General features: G+C 42.0%; 1 protein-coding gene across 4 annotated transcripts in view; it reads left to right on the plus strand.

The window, feature by feature from the left end:
• The window catches only part of GALNT9 (polypeptide N-acetylgalactosaminyltransferase 9), a 222,310-nt gene extending 203,754 nt beyond the window's left edge, over nt 1–18,556 (plus strand). For all 4 annotated transcript variants that reach the window (XM_073312257.1, XM_073312258.1, XM_073312261.1 and 1 more), the window contains 3 exons: nt 928–1,023; nt 16,277–16,444; nt 17,915–18,556. In XM_073312257.1, the coding sequence (XP_073168358.1) occupies nt 928–1,023; nt 16,277–16,444; nt 17,915–18,061 (411 nt within the window). In that variant the 3' untranslated portion in view covers nt 18,062–18,556. The remainder of the gene's footprint in view (nt 1–927; nt 1,024–16,276; nt 16,445–17,914) is intronic.
• Nucleotides 18,557–23,088: the final 4,532 nt, after the last annotated feature.

A 23,088-nucleotide genomic window follows, 5' to 3' on the forward strand; every position in this document is an offset into this window, starting at 1 on the left:
CGGGCAGTTCCAAAATATAAGAGAAGCTGCTTGTGTGATATTTCTAGCCTGACTAAGAGGGAAGAAACATCTGAAATCTCACCATACTTTCACCCTGATTTTTCAGACTGATAAAGCCCATATAGTCTGGGAAAGTATCTGAACTTCTGGTTTAGTTGATTACCTGCACCTAACCTTCGAACCTTTACAAATTCTCCGATGAAGTGAGCTGTAGCTCACAAAAGCTTATGCTCAGATAAATTGGTTAGTCTCTAAGGTGCCACAAGTACTCCTTTTCTCCTAGTACTATTTATTATTATTATTGTGTTGTCTCATGACAATACACCAAACACAATATATTGCTCCCATACTTTACTATATATGTTCCTACTTCAGCTGAGGTTCATTATATGTACTTTTGCTTTATATACACCCTACACTAACAAATAAAGTGCTCTTCTGTCAGAAACACCCCGGTGTAGTTAGTCATGTTTTCAGCATAAAGAGCTAAATTCTCCCCTTATTTATTCCATTGTAAATCTAGTGAAGTCAACATAATTAATCTAGATTTACACAAGCATACCTCGGAGCAGGATTTGGCCTATGGCTTTTACAGTGAATTTTAGTGGTTTATGATCTTTGTGCAATTACTTGAAAATACAGATCTGGTCCAAGTTGGTAGTTTGGCAAGATTGTAGCACATTTTGATAATGCAGCTGTGTTTTTCATACAAGGAATTCACTGTCAAAGTCTCTCGTAGGACACTTGTAAAGGACTAATGAAGTGTCAGTGATGGTGAATGAGAGTGTTTTCCTTCCTCAAAGAAATGTTGAGCATCTTCATATACGGTTTGCTTTGGTAATTGTAAAGCGACAAAGTTTCAATCAACTGGGCTTTTATTATGGATAGCGGTGCCTAAAGCAATTGTTTTTTCCGCTCTCATTGTAGGTACGTAACAGCAAAGCTAGTGGCTACTGTTTAGACCAGGGAGCAGAAGATGATGACAAAGCGATCCTCTATCCATGCCATGGAATGTCCTCCCAGGTAAATTAACTAAAATTCTTGTTACCATTAAGTGATGGAAAGCCTTAGACCTAAACAAAGAAACTTTCAAAGGAAACAAAAAGTGATTTGATGGTGTAACCGGGCACAGACTCACCAGCGGTGCCCCCTGCTGGTCATCTCTGGGAATTAGGTCACCAGCCTCTGTAGCGCCCTCTTCAGGCCGGTGTCTTGCCTTGCTGCTGGTTCCAGTGTCCCTCCCAGGACCCCGATGCCCCTTTCACTGGGTGCTGCCCCCTGGCAGTACCCCACAGTTCTGGGTCTCCCCCTCCCAGGAAACCCCCCCCCACCCACTATCCCTACCTCACCTCAGTCATAGGCTCCTGCCAGTCACCAGCTAGCCCCCGCGCCCTGGGCAGACTGCAGTATGAGCCACTCATCACAGGCAAGGTTGGGTTTGGACCTGCTGCCTCTGTCTAACCTTGGAATGTGCCCTGCAACCCCAGTACCTGTTGGGCCTAATGCTAGGTCGCAGCCTGGGGCTTTCCTGGCTAGAGCTCCCCAGCTCCTTTGGCCCTTCCCCAGCCCTGCTCCAATCTAGGTACTCTGCTTAGGTCCCTGCAGCCAGATCCCTCGCTCTCAGAAGCTAGAGAGAGTCTCTCTGGGCTTCTGGCTCACAGCCTTTATAGAGCCAGCTGAGCCCTGATTGGGGAGTGGCCCCTTACCATCCCCCCCCAGCCCCCCACCCCGCTGAGGCTGCTTCCACAATCAGCCCAGCTGCCTTCCTCTGCCCCAGCCCTTTCCCAGGGCTATCTTAAACCACTGTGGGCCTGAGCGGGTGTCGACCCACTACAGATGGATATTGGCAAAATTTGGGCTTTTGGTCCCTACTAGTTTATCCTTTGAGTAACTGAGGATATTTTTTCTGGCGCAGCAGTGATCAAATGAAAGCTGAAAGAGCAAAGCCACATTTATACACAGAGCTTGCATTGGGTTAATTAAAAGTGGTTTAAAAACTGACTTGGAGCAATTCCTTAGGGCAATTGGAGCAAATCCTTGCATCAGACAAGCTAAACTGATGTAAGCCCGTTTTAAATTTATTTAAGAATGTCTACACAGGGTTTTGAGGCCTTGTCCGCACACACACCACATGCTTAGTGAAACTGATATAAACCTCTGTGTGGAGAGTCTTATTTTGGTTTGTGTGTCTTATTTCAGGCTAGTTTAAACCTGCTTATAATTGATTTAAACTACACCAAAATAAGCCTGGTTTAAACCAAAATAAGATTTTCCACACAGCTCTTTGCACCAGCTCAACTAAATCATTTTTAAAACCTAACTTTAGTTAAACTGGTGCAGCTTTGTGTGTAGACTAGGTTTAGCAGGGGTAGCTTGTATGTATAAAGTAGTTGTTACCAAAAAGTTTCATTTGGACCTGAATCCTGCAAGTGCTTATGCATGTGTTTAACTTTATGCGCATGATTAGTCCCATTGAATAAGATCGCTCAGGGGCCTGATCCGAAGCCCACTGAAGTCAATGGGAAACTTTCAATTGACTTCAGTGGACTTTGAATCAGGCCCCAAGTGGTTAAATTAAGCATGCACATGCTTGCGGGATTGGGTCCTTGGTTTGAATGAGTAGTAATGAGTAGTAAATAAATGTCACACCTACACACAAAAATCCCAGTTGATTGTTAAAATGAGATTTTTCCCCTGGAGAAGAAGGCAATCAAACTGTGTGACACATTTCATACATAAAGTATAGCTAATTGAATGTATGGTTTTGCCATTTTTATGAGCAGTCAAAACATCTCAGCTATTCCTATGCCAACAAGTTTCACAAAGAAACAAGCTTTACTCAGAAAGCTCTTTTCACTGCTGAAAACTATTTTTCACTTCACAAAATTGTCATTCCTTCTGCTACCAAAGCCAGAGCCTGATTAAACAATGCAGCCATGGGAATTTTGCCTGCATTAACAGTCCCAGATGAGCCCCGAAGCTTTTTGAGCATGCTTCCCACTTGGGTGGCTATCATTCAGCTATCCCCTGGGTCCCCTATCAGGTCGTCTTTGATACTCTAGTACTCCAGCGCTTTTCCCCTCCACACCTGTACAATATCGGCCTGTGCCAACACGGTATCACTCATTGGTGTGAATATGTCCTTCAACAGGATCATGCAGGTAACTGTCCAAGCCAGTTAAATAGTTTAGTCAATTAATTGTGGCAGTGGTGGTTTGTTAATTATTTGCATTACAGTAATGCCTAGAGACCCCAGTCAGAACCTCATTGTGCTATCTGTAAAAACATATAGTGAGCTATATCCATGCCTGGGATAGTTTACAATGCAAATAGCTACAGGCAGACAAAGGAAGTAGTAGTATCCCATTATCCAGATGGAGAACTGAGGCAGAGGGAGATTAAATGACTTTTTAGAGTTTGCACAGTGAATTTGTGGCAGAGCTGGGAATTGAACCCAGATATCCTGAGTCTCAGGTAAGTGACTTCACCACTAGATCATATTTTTGAATGGAATAATTTTGGGTAATGTCTTTTCATTAGAAGCTGGGTGAATAATTCACAGATGTTTGCAATGCCACGACCTTCTTTGACGAAAATATGTTCAAAACTTTTTCCCCCATTCTTCTCCTAGATCCAGTGGGAATCCTAGCTGGTTTTGGTGGTATAAGTATGCCATAGATATAAATCTCAATGGTCATTGGATGTTTGGCGTATCATATCATTTGGGAATTGCAAAGATCCATAGCATAACTATCTAGGGAGTGATGAGACCCAGAGAGTCATTTAAAATGTATTTTTTTAAAAATTAGACTAGACTAGACTTTATACTATGTTGTACTTTACACTATACCTGTAACATCACAGTTCAGGGCAACTGCACCCCTAGCTCCCCTCAGTGGTTCAGCGAGGGCACCTACTCCCAGGCTTCAAGCTCCCCAGCTGTTGCCTGTCTTGGGTGGAGACCCACGTCTCTCTCTTTTGGCCAGGGTATTTCCAGGCTGCACAGTTCCCTGCCTTCACTGTATATTTCCCAGCAAAGAGAATCTGCCTAAACAGACCTGCTTGCTTTCTCCTTAGAGACTAGTAACTGAGTGATTGCTACAGATATAAGTTACCACATAGAGTTTTCTAGGCAAACCTACTTTATTCCTATGGGAAAAAGCACTACACAGAAAAAAAAATGAAAGAAACTACACGCATGCTAATAAACTTACCAGAGTTCATCCCCACTCTCTCACGGGTGCTGGCAACAGCAATCTTTCAACACTTTACCCTAGGGCCTTCCTTGAGGTCACAAGTTCATCAGAGCTTCAGCTCAGAACAAGCACACAGTTTTATGAGGCCAGCTCCTTCCAATCCTCTCCTAAGGGTGCGGGTCCTCCAAGGACAGGGGGACATATCAGTTTGCTGGGTCAGAAAGAAGGCCCTGAGTCAGCCTAAAGTCAGGCTTTTTGTCCAAAAGTCTTTTCTTTGTCTGTTAGTCTTTGGAGAATCCAGTTTGAACTAGTATACACATATCTCCCAAAGGCATATCTTCCAAAGGTTGGTTTTTGAGAGGGAGAATTTGCATTTCCCTCACCTCAAGGTATTTCATAAGGAAATCCACCTCACTCACATTGTTCCAGAAGGATTTTTGAACTGCCTCGTACCTTCCAGAGATTTCGTTAATCATGTTTTCCTGCTAAAGAAGGTCAGTACAATCTCACACTAGTACATAAACATTTGAACATAAGAATGGCCATACTGGATCAGACCAAAGGTCCATCTAGCCTAGTATCCAGTCTTCTGACAGTGATTGGTGCCGGATACTTCAGAGGGACTGAACAGAACAGGGCAATTATCGAGTGATCCATCCTCCATCATCCAGTACCAGCTCCTGGCAGTTAGAGGCTTAGGGACACTCAGAGTATGGGGTTGCATCCTGATCATCTTAGCTAATAGCCATTGATGAACCGATCCTCCATGAATTTATCTAATTATTTTTTTAACCCAGATATACTTTTGGCCTTCACAACATCCCCTGGCAACAAATTCCACAGGTTGACTGTGCATTGTGTGAAGGATTACTTCCTTAGGTTGTTTTAAACTGTTGCCTATTAATTTCATTGGGTGACCCCTGGTCTTGTGTTACGTGAAGGGGTAAATAACACTTCCCTATTCACTTTCTCCACAGCATTCATGATTTTGTAGACCTCTATCATATTTCCTTTTAGTCATCTCTTTTACAAGCTGAACAGTTCCAATCTTTTTACTCTTTCCTCATATGGAAGCTGTTCTATATTTCTAATAATTTTTGTTGCCCTTCTCTGTACTTTTTCCAATTCTGATATATCTTTTTTGAGATGGGGCCACCATCACTGCGTGCAGTATTCAAGGTGTGGGCGTACTATGGATTTATATAGTGGCATTATGATATTTTCTGTCTTATTATTTATCCCTTTCCTAACGGTTCCAAACATTGTTAGCTTTTTTGACTGTCACTGCACAGTGAACAGATGTCTTTGCAGAACTATCCACGGTGACTCCAAGATCTGTTTCTTGAGTAGTAACAGCTAATTTAGACCCCATCATTTTGTACATGTAGTTGGGATTATGTTTTCCAACATGCATTACTTTAGCAGCACTAAATCGCATTTGCTATTTTGTTACCCAGTCACCCCGTTTTGTGAGATCCCTTTATAACTCTTTGCAGTCAGCTTTGGACTTAACTATCTTGGGTAATTTTATATGGTCCGCAAACATTACCACCTCAGTGTTTACCTCTCTTTCCAGATCATTTATTAATATGTTGAACAGTACTGATCCCAGTACAATATTAGCCAAACAAAGAGAATGGGATATTAGGCACATGCTTTTCCAATTTATAGGGGATATTTTCACAAATATATTGACCTATAATAATTATAAACCAAAAATTTCTCTAAATCCTAAATGAAAATGTCTGGCTTCACCGTAAGAATTTAATTGAACAAAATCCAGTCATTTTGTTCACACTATAGTAATAAAAGAACTACATAATTTACTATGTGAATCTATGTTCTGAAGATGTCAATTAAAGAAAATAGCAGAATCTTGTTAATTTGTTCTTATAACTCAGAGACCCATTGCAAAATACTAAATTTAGCTAATTCAGGTTAGCAGGTACAACCCTTACACATGTTTGTTATCACTTGCTCGCAGGAGAAGTCCTATTGACTTAACTGAGCTTTAGAGTAGACCGGTAAGGCCCGATTCAGGAAAGCACTTAAGCATGAGCTTAACTTTAAGCGCATGCTTATGTGCATTGCTGAATAGGGATGGAGTGAAGCACATGCTTAAAGTTGATGTACGTGGTGTTTAAGCACATTTTAAATTAAGACTATTATGAAAATTGGTTTAATTTGTATGCTTAAGTGCTTTTCTAATCAAGGTTTATTTCCTAAATACAGACGGTCTCCGGGTTACGCAAGATCCAACTTATGCAAATCCGTACTTATGGAAAAAGTTCCATAAGCTAGAAATAGGAGAGGGTTTTGTTTGTTTGTTTCGGTTTTTTTCACAATGGTTGGGTATACATTTCCGACTTACACAAAATTCAAGTTACGCGAGGCGTTCCGGAACGGAACGATTGCATAATCGGGGAGCGTCTGTATGTATATAATTTTTTTCTTACAAATGTTTTGAGGTTTTAAAATGAAATCTCTTCATGCCACACTTGTATTGCTGTTACTTTACTTTTTTTAATGAACATAGATATTATTTAAATCCAGGACTTTGTTTTTTCCTGTGATGTTATTTTAAATTCTGTTGAAGCACCATCTAAATCAGACCCGCATTAATGAACAGTCATTCATGCATAAATAAAGTCTGACCTTATTACCGACTAAACGATTAACTGAAGTTCAGCTATACATATTATTGGCTTGGAACCTTAGCTTGTACATTACCATGGAAGCATAACAAGATTTGCAAAATATAAGTATTGCCTATTGCGGTTAATTGCAAGCCAGTGACAGGTCATACCTTATTACAGCAAAGTGGATAGATGTTCAATTCACACTACAAAAGCATCCACCCTTGGTGGTCTTATTACGAGACACTTGACTGACACTTTCAGAGTAAATTTAGATGGAGTAGCCTTTGGTTAAGATAACAAAATAGAGTTTCTTAATTAGATGCAAATGAGATTTCCAGGAAGAGTCCATTTCAGTGAGAGGCTGCCAAGGCTCATACAGAGAGTTCAATCTCTAGCAAAATTTTCTTTTAGCCAGAAGGTCCCAGTTTAAAGTCCTTGTAGAAGGTCTCTTTTCAATCTCTAATATTGTGCCTAGTGCCAGTAGTCGTGGAGATAGTGAGGTAAATGGTTCTGACTGTAATTTATTTTGCAGGTTCAACCTAGAAGTGGGTCACCCTGACTCTCTTATTTGATACAATACACTTCACTCTCGAAAGAAAGGGGTATGGGATGCATCACAGTTGTGGTTTAGAAAGTTGCTAAGGTTAACAACAGCCATGAAAAGCAGAGTAGTCATTTCCCCCAATGTCTACCAACTGGCTGTCAGGCTGCATAGGTCTTAAGCTTCAGTTAATGTCTCAGCAGAGACTAGGTTCTCCCATGACTTTCCAGTCGGATCTTAGTTCATTTCATGTGGGACGTAACAAGTCCCCCTTGCCTTTCAGGATCACACGGCACTGCCCAGTAGATGATATGGATCCTCTTCTGAGGGTTGGGAATTCTTCCCATTGAAGTAGTGCATCCATCATGCAGCTACAGTGCTCAGTGATGATGGACCACACACGTTCTTTTCCACGAGAACTGATGTGTCAAAGGAAGGTAATAAACTATGCTCCTCTCGGGTGTGAGCATGGGAGACCCAGAATTCTTGATCTTGCAGAGACAGCCAACATGGCAAAGATCTGAAAAGCCCTGGAGCCCAATAGCGAGGGAAGGTGAGCAAGAAGTTTGTTTGGAAGGGCTCTGAGGAAACAGAGACCAGGCATTTATTAGCGTTGGGGAGAAGGAGGTGCATGAATCTGAATATTTTTGAACCAAAATGGCATTGATATTTGGTTTCCACATAGCTGGTTGATGGGCAGTACTGCCTGGAATGCTGCTGAAGATGCCCTCCCAGATAGCTGCTTGCAGCTGGGCTGGCTTATCTGCTGAATGGCTGTTGTGGTCCCGAGCACAAGGAGGAGCAGCTCCGTAGTGGGAGAAGTATTGTCATCTCATAGACTAAGCACATGATGTTCATCTTAGTTCTGACACCAACTCTTCCTTAATCAAACCACTTAATCTCTGTGTTCGATGTGTAAAATGGGGATCATGATATTTACCTACCTGTATCATAGGAGTATTTTGTCTCTTGATTAGTTAATAGGTGTCAATATGCCAGAATGCACACAAACCCACTTCACCAGCCAGGAGCCTGGCAACCCCCCAAACCTGCAAGCTTGGGAAGTGTCCCTGCAAGCCCTTTCACCAGCTATGCCCAGTCCTAAGCAAGAGCATCTGAGCTTGGCTTCATATGCAACTGGAGACTGAGGGACACCTAAAGACTCCCCTCCCCTCCCCTTCATTTACACATTTATAAAAGGATTCAGTTAGCATTGGACTGTAACACTAACCCCTCCCCTCAATCCCTTAGGGCTGGAGGCAGGACAAGAACTGTTTCATAGCCCTGTCCAAAATTTGCTACTGATGGTTCTGTTCAGTACATCAGGCTGGAGATTTTTCTGTCTAAAACCTCTTGCATTCAGATACTCAATACCTACTGCAGTCATATTTTGAGAGAAATGTTGAAACTCTGTTGTTGCTGTTAATATTACAGTAGCACTGGGGGTTGGGGGTTGGGACTGTACAAAGAATAGGAAGAGACAGTCGCTGCTCCAAAAAGCTTGCAATTTGAATAGACAAGACAAAGGACGGGAGGGGAAATAGAAGCGCAGAAAAGTGAAATGACATGCCCTTCATGCCAGCAGAACCCAGAATCAATCCCAGTTCTCCTTACTCCCAGTCCAATGCCTTCCCTACCAGACCACACTACCTCCCGCTTCCATTTGCATCGCTCTATAAAATACCTTTTTCCAGGGCCTGAGAATGATATTTAGGGGAAGTAAATCGGCAAACTGGAGGAGTTAATCTACTGGATCATCCAGTACTATTATCCATCCCCCCTCCCCCGCCCCAGTTTAGTTTACATTCTGTAAGAAACGCCAAGCTGTATGGAGAGGTGCTGTGTTATCTAAGATGAGCATTTAGCAGATAAGCATGGATTGGAGTCACTCACATGGAGCCAAGTTAATTAATGATTACACAGCTGGAAAAATTATACCATCTCACCACAATTTACAAAATTAATTCAGTGTGAGGACTGCAGCAGCACAAACCCTAGTCAAGGATATTCAAGTAGATAGCACGAAAGGTGTTGACAGCTAGCACTTTACTAGGTTAAATCATTTTTAAAACCCCTCTGTAATGAGTGTGAGTAAATATAGTTGTCTGGCAGGTTTAGCTTTGAGTTCCTGACATTTTAAGTCTCATGTACTAGTCATAAGATGCCTGTATTGTATTGTGTTGGGTTATTTTAATGCTCCTATTGCATGTGAGACTGTATCCCATCTAGACCGGCACTTGTTTTCACCAGTTGGATTATCACCAATGCTTTGTGCCTCTCACTGCTGTGAAGGCAGCTCAATACTCATCCCATGATCTGTTAGATTTTGTGGCCCCGATTCTGCCAGGTACTTGAGCATGTGCTTGACTGCTCGTATGTGAGAAGTCCTATTGAAGCCAGTGAGCAACGGCATGCTTACAATTAAGCACATGCTGAATCAGTGTCTATGAGTGCATTATTCATTCTAGCCTCCTTTTCCACTACCTATCCTTTTCACTCTTTCTGTGTTGCATAGCCTAGAACCATAGCCTTCACCATACAACTAGCCAAAGACACCCCAACCGTTCCACCTTTAACTCCTTAATCCTCATCATTAACAAAACTTCTTTCTTTGGGTTTATTTTTTCACTAGCTAAGGTCTTATCTTCTTGCATAAGTTGCACCAGTTTAACTAAAATCGATTTAGTTAAATCGATGCAAACTCCTGTGTGGACACTTTTGACACCAGTTATCGCTGGGTTACCACTAGCTTAACTTGTGAAAGAACTGACTCAAGCAAAATCAATAAAAGCCAGGTTTAAACCAAGTGAAGCGTGTGGACACAGGGTTTTGCACTGGTTTAACCAAATCTATTTAAAAACACACCTGTAGTTAAACTACGGTGAGTCATTGCTGGACAAGAAATGACTGAAGAACATGCAAAATGTGGTATAGGGTTTAAGAGTTTTTAGGAAAGAAATAAGAATGACAAGAATCTTGAACTGCTAAGACCGGGGGTCTGCAAGTTTGCCGTCTTGCACCACCATCTCTAATACTCATTGGTTTGCATTGCTGTCTAATGAACCATTATTATAGACTCGCTTCTGAACGAGAAGATGAGGCAGTCAGTGGAAGATATGCTGTCTCATAGGAGAATCATTTCCAGGCTCTCCTATTCCTGGCTAACTTGGGCTGGGAGCATTGCAGAATGGCTGCAGAGTTTATATACAATCCTGCATCAACTATCTGCGAATGGTGGCACAGTCTCAAAGGAATTCAGTGTCTATCTTGAATGCTATGAGGTAGCCCTGATATTATACAGTGTGCGAAAGAGGAAGGGGATTTAATAAGAGGGGAAATGGCAGCCGGGGACATAAACGTGTTGATGAACAACGTACAGCAACTCCCTTTCCTCCCGCCGCCATGCATACACACTCCCCCATTGGCACAGAGATGAGTCACTGCCGATGGGGAAGCGAGAACTCTCTTGGCATATAGATCAAGCAGAAAGAGGAGAGGTCAGCATTTGGATTCCCGCAGCACTGTAGCTACAGAAACAGAGGGGAAAGGAGTAGATGAAAGGCCTCGCTTGAACTGTTGCTTGAGGGCAGATATTTAACAATTTACTTGACAGGGCTCTGGTGTTCTAGAGTTGCATACTGGATGGTGCGGTCAGTTGTTTGGAACCTGGGGTGGATGAAAGCGTGATTGCTTGTCGTCTTGGCACCTGCATGTTCTGTACAAATCTGTATATTTATTCATCATTTCTTTATGCTCCCGAGTAGGTTGGAAGTTTCATACTCCAAGGGGACTTTCTCTCTTTTTTTCCGTACAGGTTTACAGATGAGAGAGCCTGCTTTAAAATTAGCCTAGGAAGACAAAACAGTGTTGGAAGTTTAAAAAAAAAAAAAAAAGTTTAATTTTAAAAACTGCCAAAGTCCATCAGTGTGGTAATTCCTACAACAGTTATCTGAGCATGTGGAGATCTTCACACTTTGTCTCTGTGGAATGAAAATGAGGTGGAGCAGACACTCTAAGCTACCAACCTTGAATTAAAAGCTATCTTTTACTTATCAGAAAGTTACCATCTGGGTGACACCTTCCAGAGATAGCACTGCTTACCATTTTAAAACTGGAGATGGTTGCTTTGATAAATAACCTCTGGCGGTTTTCTCATTCCACTTTGGTTCCTGAAGGGTAGAAGGAAAAAATCCTCTAGTGTCACATGTACAACAGATAATCAGAGGATTATATCTTGAGGTATTCAATAGAACACTTGGCTTCAGTTTCACTTATATGGATCGCTTAGATCTTCTCTGATAAAAGGGAAACGCTTGGCTAAGGTTCAGCCTCATGCCAGTCTCAAAAGCATATTTTTGTTTTCATTCTGGACGACAGAAGATGAACATGTAAAACGAGCAGGGATATAATCTACATCGAGACAGCGTTATACTTGTTTTTATAGAGAGAAATGAAAGGGTTCAATGCCATTGACTTTAGTTGAGTTACACCAGGGAAGAATTTGGCCCAAGATGTTACAACCCATGCTGCAGGGAGAATGTATAGATGCTCTTCTGGTTGGGAGCATGTCCCACAAAGGTTGAACCCTCTGAAAAGAACTTTTAATTTAACAGTTGCAGTATATATCTCGCTACCTCGCCTCAGCCTTCAGCTTTTCTCTTAATAAGTTAACAGAACCTTATGAATGTGTGTTAGGTGATTAAAAAGAAAAAAGAGCACACTATAAAATATTGGTAGAAGGCCAGGCTCTGGAATTCAGGAGATTTGTGTTCAATATGTGGTCTCATTCCCTGTGTAACCTCTGTGCCTAAGATCCCCAGTATAAAACGGGGATAATAGAATTTCTTTCCCCCCACCTTTACTCTATCTTGTCTGTTTAGATTATAATCTCTTCAGGGCAGGAACTGTTTCTTCAGTATATGTATGTACAGTACCTGGCACAATCAGACCTGATCTCTGTTGGGGCCTCAAAGTGCCACCACAATACAAAGGAAGAAGAAACAAATGAGTCCCATGCAGTCAGGTAGGATAGTATGAACTAATTTCACCCTTGGTGTAGTTAAACTGACCTCAGTGAATGATCACCAGAGTTGAAGTTAGCTCTCTAAATTCCCCTCTGTCCTTGATAGAAAGTAAAATGTTAGTCAGAGAAAGAACTAACATTTTCTATTGTATCCATTCAGATGCTGCAGAGAGATTTCTCTGTCTGACTTACAATATCTGACAAAATCCAATAACATTCCAACAAGTTGGCATCAAAGCTCCAGATCTTATTTATATTGTTAAGGAAGGCCACAGGGGAGTTGAAGCATTGTCTTTGCCCCTTTTTTCTGATCTACAGTATTAAACCACTTACTTTAATATGAAAGTACTTTAGCACTGATGACTTGGGATGTTTTAGGATCTGTTAGCCATATGCAAGTTTGGAGTAATTGGAGGACTATTACATTTTATCAACCACCTGATTGTGGGCATGAGTTTTTAAACTCCAATTCTTACAGGAGTGGATGCTAAGAACTGTGTTTCTTATTATGGTGTTAAGGTCTTGCATGGTGGACTGAAGTCTTGATGGCCAATGTGACTCAAATGAAAATATGAATCCTTGATGACTAAACCCTTGACATGCCCTTTACAACAATGGCACAAATGGGACCATTTTCATCTACTGAGATAATTGAGAGCATTGATCTGTTCTCTGGCTGTAGCCTTCACTCCGTCACGGTAGCAGGTAGACTGGCTTCTGTAGACTGACTGTATCTTTCACCATATATATATACATATATATATATATATTTACATATATACATATATATTTCCTATATAAGACCTAAGCAGAAATAACATTACTTAGCAGGTTATCTGTATTTGATGGGTGGTCTGCCCTATAAATATTATAACATCAGAAAGTGCTGGTTCCTGTGATGTTCAGCACACACAATTCTAGGCTGTAGGGATTCCAAAGGAAATGAAATATTTTATCATAGAAAAGCTGTTTATTTTAGGGTTTGCAGTGGCAAATTCTGTCATTTAAACCACAGAGTGTTCTGATCCACAGGGGAAATTGACCCTGGACTATAGATCATGTAGCTGATTATCAACACCGGACTTAGTTGTCTAGCTAGTGCAAGTTAACCAGTCTTCAGTGAATATTTTGATTTGGAGTTGTGCAGGGGAGGGGTGGATACATAAAAACTACAATAACACAAGCCAACCATATTGCCGTGGCTGCAGTTCCCAGCCACAACTGCGTCTCGTTCTCACTCTCTGCTCATCCTTCCCAGTGAGTTGGAAGTGTGAAATATGCAGAATGTTGAAAAACCCAACAGATTTTACCCTTGTATGGAAGGAAAAGAAGTTCACTTGTGTGAGCTGACAGGCCATTCAGATGTTGAACTAGTTTGCCTGCTTTAAACACTTCCCCAACCCCGCAGAGGCAAAGGCAAGAAAAGGTGTCTTATAGACCTTGATTTACAATGTACAGACAGTACACTGACTGATGTCATTTACTCATCCACAAGAGAAATCCTCATGGGGTTATTCTACTGCTTTCTCTGATGCAGTCTCCAGCCTAACTCCTTGCTCCACATGATTGCACTGAAAAAAAATGTCAGGTGGTAACATTGAACACATGCTCTGTCAAAGGACCTCGGGTCTAAAAGTGAACAGACAAAGCTCTTTTGCCATGGGAAGATATGATTATTCACAGTATGTGCTTGCTGAGGCTAAGAAGAATGAGGAAATATCTTTAGCAATCTAGCTTTTTGATTGGCCCTTAATGATATCATCACTTGCCCTGGTCAATAATATCCAGTAAATGCCAAGGGTTCACGACCTTCCTTCCATTCCTTTTTAAGTATTTTCAGTCTCATAACAGCAATAAGTCAAGACAGGTAGTGAATTTCTCGGTGATAATTGCATTTCTCCAATGGCTGAAGATTTTGCTCTGCAGCTCTCTGCCTCATACTAAATGTGAGCCATACAGTAGTCTCCAGTTAGCAATATCCTTAGAGCTAAATTCTGCTCATGGTTAAATCTAGAGCCCAGGGACCAAAATTTGATCTCATTTACATGTAAATCGAGACATCAGTGGAGTTACCCCGGATTTAAACAAGCGACTGATCGGAATTTGACGCAACAAAGTTATCCCAGAATCACATTTATGTAACTGAGAAGGTCAGAATATGCCCTTACTGTTTAACTAAAAAATTCAAAACAGTTTATAGAGGAGAAAAAGCATTTGATAGTGGTTGGGAAGGAGGGACGGGGAGTTAGGACTCCTGGGTTCTATCCCTGGCTCACCTTCGACTTGCTGTGTAATCTTGAACATGTTCCTGACCTCTGTGACGCACGATCGTGAACATGTTACTTGACCAGTCTATAAAAGAAGGCTAAAAATACTTCCCCATTTCAAGTAAGGCAAATCACTTAACCTCTCTGTGGCTCAGTTTATCTGGTTGTAAAATGGACAACACATTTCTCCACCTGAGTGGGCAGGGGTGTTATGAAATTTAAGATGTTTTAAAAGTGTTTTGGAGTCTTCTGCTGAAAGGCTGTTTTATAACTCTGAGGAAAGTACTATTAATTATTATCATATTCAGTTTATGAAATGCAATGAGAACCTGCAAATGAGAGATTTGTTGGTACTGCATGATGTACAAGCAACCCTTAGTCATGAGCAGCAATGGCCCTCCTCTTGATTTTTTAATATTTTCCCCCAACCAGGCCCTAATGTAATAAAATGAATCCTTGCTTCCACATAGTGACAGCTCCAAAAGATCCATTTTTCACATCTCCTGGACTGGACAATGGCTTCAAACAAGTGAAATAGTCGTGTGTGTGTGTGTGTGTGTGTGTGTGTGTGTAATGAAGAAAGGGTAAATTCTGAAGGTCATTATACTCTTATAGGAAATATTAATGAGTGTATCATGTGTTGTGTGTGTTAAGCCATTAGTGCTTGCATGCAGCCTGCTTAAACTTTTTTCTTTATTAAAAAAAGCTCAAAAATAAGAGATGTCATTTACTAAACCCTTTAATTATAGCCGATAGCATTTACCACATCACTAGACTTCTGAATATTTAGCCCTCAACAGAAGTGAAATAGCCGAGTCTAGCTCATTGTTGTCCAGATCTGAAGCATACATTAGCAGATCTGCTATTTCCTTCATGAATCGACTGTTTTCCTCCTCTCTTATTTTTGGATACCTGATGTACAAGTTGTGCTGATGGATTTTTTTCCGTAATGTTTATTTACAAAAACTAATTAGAGTGGTTGCTATCAATAGGCTCTGACAGAGCTCTTAAGAACAAACTGCATGGCAAATTGCCATTGTGTCCTTGTTAAATCAATTCCCACTGAATGGATTCAAGAGTGGTTATGATTTACATATTGATTACTTCATTTTCTTGATTGCCCTTTTGCAACGTTGTTTTTTTTTTCTTTTGAGAGGGTGGGGAGAAGGAGGAAGAACTATGTGTCTTATGAGCGATGCCATGCTGGTAATATATGTTTCACTCCCTCTCTGCATAAAAAGTATGTGCTGGAATAGGGCACCCCAACCACAAGGGATAACACAAAGGAGCTACTGGGCCCTGTTCTCAGTTGCTCCATTCCTGCACTTGAGGCAGAAATGGATGGTGGGGCCAGGGTGGCTTTAAGCCATTTGTGTGTTCCCTATATTCTAACCATCCCCTGGTGTAAGTTAGTCCAGCCTCAACTCCCTCTGAAGTTGGCACACCTTAACTCAGGCCCTAGTTGTCCAAAGTAAGGCACCCAAAACAAGCAACCACAGTTGAAAATGTGGTGGGTGAGCATAATTTTCCAGCCTTTGGCACTGGAAGTCTCTAGTGGTGCTGATATGGCTTAAAATGTGTGTTGTCTTTCTCTTCCTTCTTTTCTCCAGCTTGTCCGCTATAGTTCTGAAGGGCTTCTGCAGTTAGGGCCTCTGGGCTCTACGACCTTTCTGCCTGACTCCAAATGTCTCATTGATGATGGGAAAGGCAGGACCCCTACTCTGAAGAAATGTGAAGATGTCTTGAGACCAGCACAAAGACTCTGGGATTTTACACAGGTATGGAAGAGAGCTTTCAAAGAGGTTTGTGATCCTATGAATTAGACTGGAGTGCTTGCTCTAGGTAATAGGGAATCCATGTAGTTGTTTGCTGCTAAGCAAAAGTAAAGCACATTATTTGCACTGATTATATATCTCCAACCACAGGTTCCTCAGAAAGTTCAGGAAAAGGGAGAGAGCTCAGAGCTCACAACACAAGACCAGGTGGAAAGATATTGAGATTGCGTCAACTCTTTTACACACACACACTTCTCTGAAGCTACAAATGAGACTTAACCCTTCCACTTACCCCTCCATTGAGGATACATTTACATTGCAGCAGGGGATGGGAATGGCAACTTGCATAGATGGACTCACACGAGCTAGCTAGCGTCCAGCCAGTGCTGGTACATCTAACTGAGCTGCAAATAGCTCCCGCTGGCTGCAACATAGATGTACCCTTGGAGTCAAAGGCTGGTTTTAAAATTCTCAGTTTAATAGAAAAACAATGACATAGGGTGTTACCGTTTCAAATGCGTACTGGCAAAGTATAAAGTCCTTAGTGTAAGAGAACTTCAGCCATGAAAGCCAGCATCCCCGGGCTATGTCATGCCATCAGCAGAGCTCTCCCTTGCGCTGAGCACTGTACAAGCACGGAGGCCAGAGACAGTCCCTGTCCCAGACAGCTCCCAGTCTTAAATAGACATGACAGACTCAGAGCAGGAGGGCGAAAAGAGGCAAAGGTGAGCCGGTTTGCCCAAGGTCATGCAGCCAGTTTGCCGCGGAGTTGAGAAATGAAGCCAAGCATCCTGACTGTTACACCAGTACCATATCCACTCAACCCCTGTGCCTCCCCAGCTTTTATCACGTCTTTGTTTCATGCTGATGGATTAACAGGAAGAAAAAAATCATTTTGTGTAAGATTCTCAAAGTCACAATGTCCCCGTAAAGGCATCAGAGCTCAGTTAAGGATGTCATCAGCTTCTCTGAACTGATCTACAAATGAAACGTGTGGCTAGCTGTCATAGAGGCTTTTGAAACAGCAAGAGATAGACTTTTGTTACTCCTGCGCTGCCTCCAACTGGTTGCAGCTGCCATATGCACCTGTGTCATCACACCAGATCTGTGTGTGGACCCAAACCTATTCCCGGAGACTTCAGGCAGAGCAGTATTTGCCTTGTATGAATCCACTTCCTGGGCTCTAAACTTTTGCCGATAGAAAGTGATCATGCTGCATACTTACAGACAGTCCCGTCCCACCTTTCTTAGCAGAGGTTCATCCCAAGGAGCCTTAGCACAGCTAAGTTGTTCTGTTTTAGAAATTTCTGTTCTAGCCACACTGCCAAGCACAACTCTGTCAGCAACCAGCCACAAATGCAGGCTCATTCCTCGCTCAAATACCTGAATAATGGAAAGACTGTAATGCAAAAATCAGCCATTGGGTAGTGTGGACAAATCCTCAGTGCTAACGTTTTTCTTTCTTCAATTCAGAATGGTCCAATCATCAGCAGAAACACTGGACGGTGTCTAGAAGTGGAAATGTCAAAGGATGCCAATTTTGGGCTCAGACTTGTGGTACAAAGATGCTCGGGGCAAAAATGGATGATTAGAAACTGGATAAAACATGGTCGACATTGACTACTGGGGCTGAGAAGCTGTCACCTCTGCCATCGTCCATTGCTCGGTGTGTGATACCCTTCAAGGCATTTGTGTTAAAGCAGACTACTATGAAAAGGAGTTGACTCCCCAGGGCCAGGGACTATTAGGCACTGATTAACAAACAGGCAAATAAGCATCCTGCCTTCTCCCTCAGATCAGTGGATGCCCTGGAAATCTTGGGATGGTCAAACTGAACAGAGAAGTGGGCTCATTCCAGCTGTCCCAGAGGAATTAAAAGACAGCTGTGTCTGTGATGAGTTCAAAGGGGAGTTCCCTCTACTGCCTCATTAAAAAGAATCCTCTGATGGATAGCTTTTTAGCTTTAAGTTATTGACTGGTGCACAACTCCTATGATGAATAATCATGTGCCTTTTCTACTGTACTTCCTATACAAGTGGAAATCCCATCTTTTCAGCATGTCTGGTTCATTGTATTAAACAGCTAAAAACTGTGAATAAATAACACTTCAAAATATGATATATTATAAATTTCAAGGGTGGTTGCCTGAGCGTCTGTATTTATAGGAAGAGCCAGTTCTGCACATGTTTACAAGTGGTTTTGTACCATCAGGCTGCTCAAAAGCAGCATCCAGGTGGTCCTCATGTAAATTCTGAATAGTTAAAACATCAACATGCTCCATTTTATTGTCACCTCTAGGTCTTGCCAGTATAAAAGAACCACAGTACAGCACTTCCTTATTTAATTCCTGAGGGACAATGTATGTACTGTAGTTTGGATTTATAGAACATCCATCTGGAACCTACCCTCTGACTGCAGTTACAATGTAAGGCATAACACTGCACCTACGAAGCTCTGCACTGAAACCAAGGGGAACTGCTGGATACTCAGATAATTAGGTGATTTATTTAGGTGCCTAATCTGCATTTAGGAGCTTGACTTTAGGCTCTTATTTTTAAAGATCTTGCACCCCCTGCTACACATCCCATAGGTGTGCAGAATGTCAGTGATCACAAGGGCACATTTCCTGCTGTAACCACATCCTTTTATCACTTGAGAAAAGAGACAAGGATAAATCCTAAAATTGTCCAAGATTAAAACAAGAAAGAACCAGAAAACATAAAAAGTAATGTTTCTATTAATGTGCCATTGATACGTTTTACTATTGTTGACTATATAATCCTTAGCACTGACAGCACCTCTGTAGGCTTGCACTTCACTGTGTGACCCATCAGGGTCCGTATGCAAAGGGCTAGAACAAGGATGGAACCTGATCCAAAGGTCACTGAAGTCAATGGAAATACTCCTATTGACTTCAGTGAGCTTTGGATCAGGCCCATGGTGCACAGCATTTTGCAGCACAGGATTCAGTCACAGTGTTAAGGGGTAGGAGGGGAAGGGAATATCTGTTAGAATTCACTAAGGAATCATAGGTAATTACAGACACCATGGTAGAGTGAATGAGATGATCTGCTTGTCAAAGAGCTTGCAGTTCCCATTTCAAGGCAAGTGGAGCAAAATGAAATAGAAGCAAAGAAAGTTAATTTCTATCCAGGGCATTGTACTAAATAAAACATTAAAAGTAAACATGTACATTTCATTGGCTCCTGTCAACTTTTAGCTGAAACTTGGAGAGCACATTAATATGATTTGTCCTTATTTTATTTCTTAAGCTGAATATGTGACTATGTAATATAAAGGTATTCCTTCTGGAGGTTCTGGTGACAAACCACTGATCTTTACTCCTGGGTCATGTGGATGGGGTTATGTATTAATTAAATATACAGTTTAATAATATATATAGAATCTGGGTGAGATTCAGTACAGGAGATCCACAGAAGCTCACCACTTAAATCCTCTAGCCCTATATTGTACAGTAGGTCTTAAATAGTATGTGCAGGGATTGGCACAGGATTTCTACATAGGTTTGAAAAATGCACTCTGTTCTTATGCCCTGTAAGAATGAAAGTTCATCTTCTCCCCTGATACAGTGTAAAGAGAGAAAAGTTGTGTTGAGGCCTTGTTCTGTGTCATTTACCGTGACTGGAGTTTATGCCTTGAAATATTTGGCCTGGACAAACAAGACAAAGGAAAGGAAAGTTATTGAGGAACAGAGGCACACTCATTCCCACTCACCGCCATTGTAACAAGCAGCCTTTCCAGTTCACAAATGCCCAGTAATGGTTTGTGTGAGGGTGGTTTGAAGCTGAGGAAAAGACTACTCATGTACCTATTCAAGTGTAACATTAACCTTAACTGTCCCCCTTAACCTATCCACATATTGCACTTACTATTTCTACTCTTTTCTCTTGTGAGGGATCATGAATCCTCACATAATTATGGATTTTGGGTGGGACAGCAAGCCCGCCTGAGCCCTTGCAGGCCTGGAAGGAATAATAGGAAAGAACACATCTTCTAGAGATACTTGAGGGAATGCAGGATTCTTAACCTGACATCGAAAAGGGAATGTTGCATTCCAGCTTGGTGACCTGAGCTGAGAAGCCAAGGCAGATCTGCAGTTCCCAGCAAAGAGTTTCACAGGAGCAAGGGGACCTCCTCATTACTTCAGAGACCTACACATGTTAATGAACAGGAAAGGATTGTCCTTGAGATCCGCTTCCAGAAAGATTGCAAGGCCTGGTGCCAAAGCCCCACTCAGTGACACTATGAACCTGATCCAGATTTTCCAGGTTCCTGTGCAAAGCAACGCATGAGTGGCTCAACCAGCTGCCTCTCTACATATGGACAGGTCTCTGCGCTTTTGTGGACCCAGGACATTTGAACTCTAACATCTGCCTTCCTGACACATACATACCCTCCACCCCCAGGTTTCATAGCTCTTGGTGACCTCCGTAGATGATCCAGGAAGCCAGGGGATGGAGAAGTTTCCAAGCTTGGAGCAGAAAAAAAGTCATTCAGGGACTCAATCTCTACTGCAGCCTGATGGGAATGTGACTGGAGAATCAGGGCTGATTCTCCTCTAGTTAGCAGCTTAGGTGTGTGGTGCAGGGTCTTATGTTGTAAAGCCCTAACACAACTTCTGTTGCTGAGTTATTTAGAGTCAAGGAAAATCTTTCCCATGATCTCTCCTACACTACAGATCCAGACTATCACCTACTTTAGTCAATCAAGCCATCTGGTGCCAGCACCATTACTTTCAAATATCTAGAGCATTGTTTCTAAATGGCAATAGTTGTTTTATCTATTGATGGATTTATTTAGAGACTTGCTTGGCACCTGTCACCATATTATCTGGACTGTCTACAAAATTCAGAAGCCAAACAGGCACACATGCTTCCCTAGTCTGTCCACTAGCAGCACTAAAGCACTAATCCACACCAACAGTTACCACCATCCATCCACCCAAAAATGTTCCTCACTCCACGAGTGCGGGTGCTGAGCCCCCCTCAATAGGAAGCAAAGGTGCTCTGCTCCTTTCAGGGCTGGGGATCAGCTACAGGAAACCCCCGGCTGAAAAGATGCTTGATGGACTTTGCACTGGGCCCTGAAGGTCATTGTAACCCAAGCTTGCTTCGCAGGGGCCCCATCATGCCTAGAGATGAAGCACTCATCTCTAGTCAATGGAATCTTTCAGAATCAGGCCCTGGGATGCTATATTGCTGGGCTGACATGTGACTCACAGTATGGTTTGCATGTCCCATGGCAAACCCAGGTATAGAAATCAACCAAGAACTACAAGATTATTAAGGATCCATTTTTGTATCAACAGCTATGCCTATAGGTCTTTCCCAGGGTCATCCCTGCCTCAAAGAGCTTAAAATCTAAGGGTCAGCTCCAGGGTCACTGCTGTCACCCACCTTCAGTGGTGCAGCAGGAGGCTCTTCATGCTGCTACTTGCATGCAGCATCCTGTTGAGTGTACAGCCACAGGCAAGGGATCTGAAAAGATATTCAGGGCCTGATTTGTAGAAGTGCTGAGCCCTGGCAGCATCCTGAACTTCAGTGGATGCTCCTGAACTAAGCACCTCTGAAAATCAGGCAATCCTTCCCTGCTAATAAGGATACAAATCCTTCCCTGTTGTTTAGTATAGTTGTTCTTTTCCCATTGGCCCATTCATTTATAAAGATGCTTGACTGCATATTGTTCCATAGATGGAATCTCCACTCACCATATAGCAAGGGCAAAATCTTTGACACATGACTTGAAATTTTAAATACCGAAGCCTTGACTAATATGATTCAGTGACATAACACTGACCCTCATCAATTCCTTAGATTAATTACACAGTTTGTAATTCCTTCAATATATAGCATTCATTTGAAATGACTTATTTACAGCCATACTAAGCAGCCTGCCTACTTCTGCTCCCAGTGAATAGGGTTGTATGGATTATGGATTTCAACAGAAGTAGGATTGTATCCAGAATGTTGGATACAATATACAGAGTTAAAAGATACAAGCACCTGGACTTTGTGCAGGGGCTTTTGGGAGGAAGAGCAATGGTCAGAATTCCCTTGATCAAGTTTGTAGCAATGAAGAAGGGCCATGTGGCTCATGCCGTTTTGACTAACTGCTACTTACTGCTCGCTTACTTACTGCTGAATGCTATATAGTAACTCCCCTCCTAGAGTCTGGATATGGAGAGGACAAGATCATTCAAAATACAGGAATTAATTAGCATCCTGGATGGCTCGTGGGGTGGAGGGATGCGGAGGGGGGTTTTCTTCTCCCATTTTTAGAACCTCAGACCATCACACTGGTCTCCATATCATGCCCTCTCTGGCATTAGTCCTGAGTTGTACAGGGGCTAGCTATTCTATTGCTTCTTCATGAATAGGAGTTGAGAATATACTTATCGCCTTGTTGTAAGTCCTGATCCTGCCTCCTTGATGTTAATAGCATATTTTCCATGACATCCGTGGGAATAAGGTAAGGGCCATAATTACAGGAAATTATTAAATGGCACCATGATCTAATGGAGTGCATGAATCATGCATCTATAGCTCCTTGTGTGTTTAAGAAAAAAACAACCATGAAATGTTCTTGGAACATCTTCATGTTCATCTGGAAATGGAATCTGCATGGTT

This window comes from Lepidochelys kempii, chromosome 15 (assembly GCF_965140285.1).
Source record: "Lepidochelys kempii isolate rLepKem1 chromosome 15, rLepKem1.hap1, whole genome shotgun sequence".
NCBI lineage: Eukaryota > Metazoa > Chordata > Testudines > Cheloniidae > Lepidochelys > Lepidochelys kempii.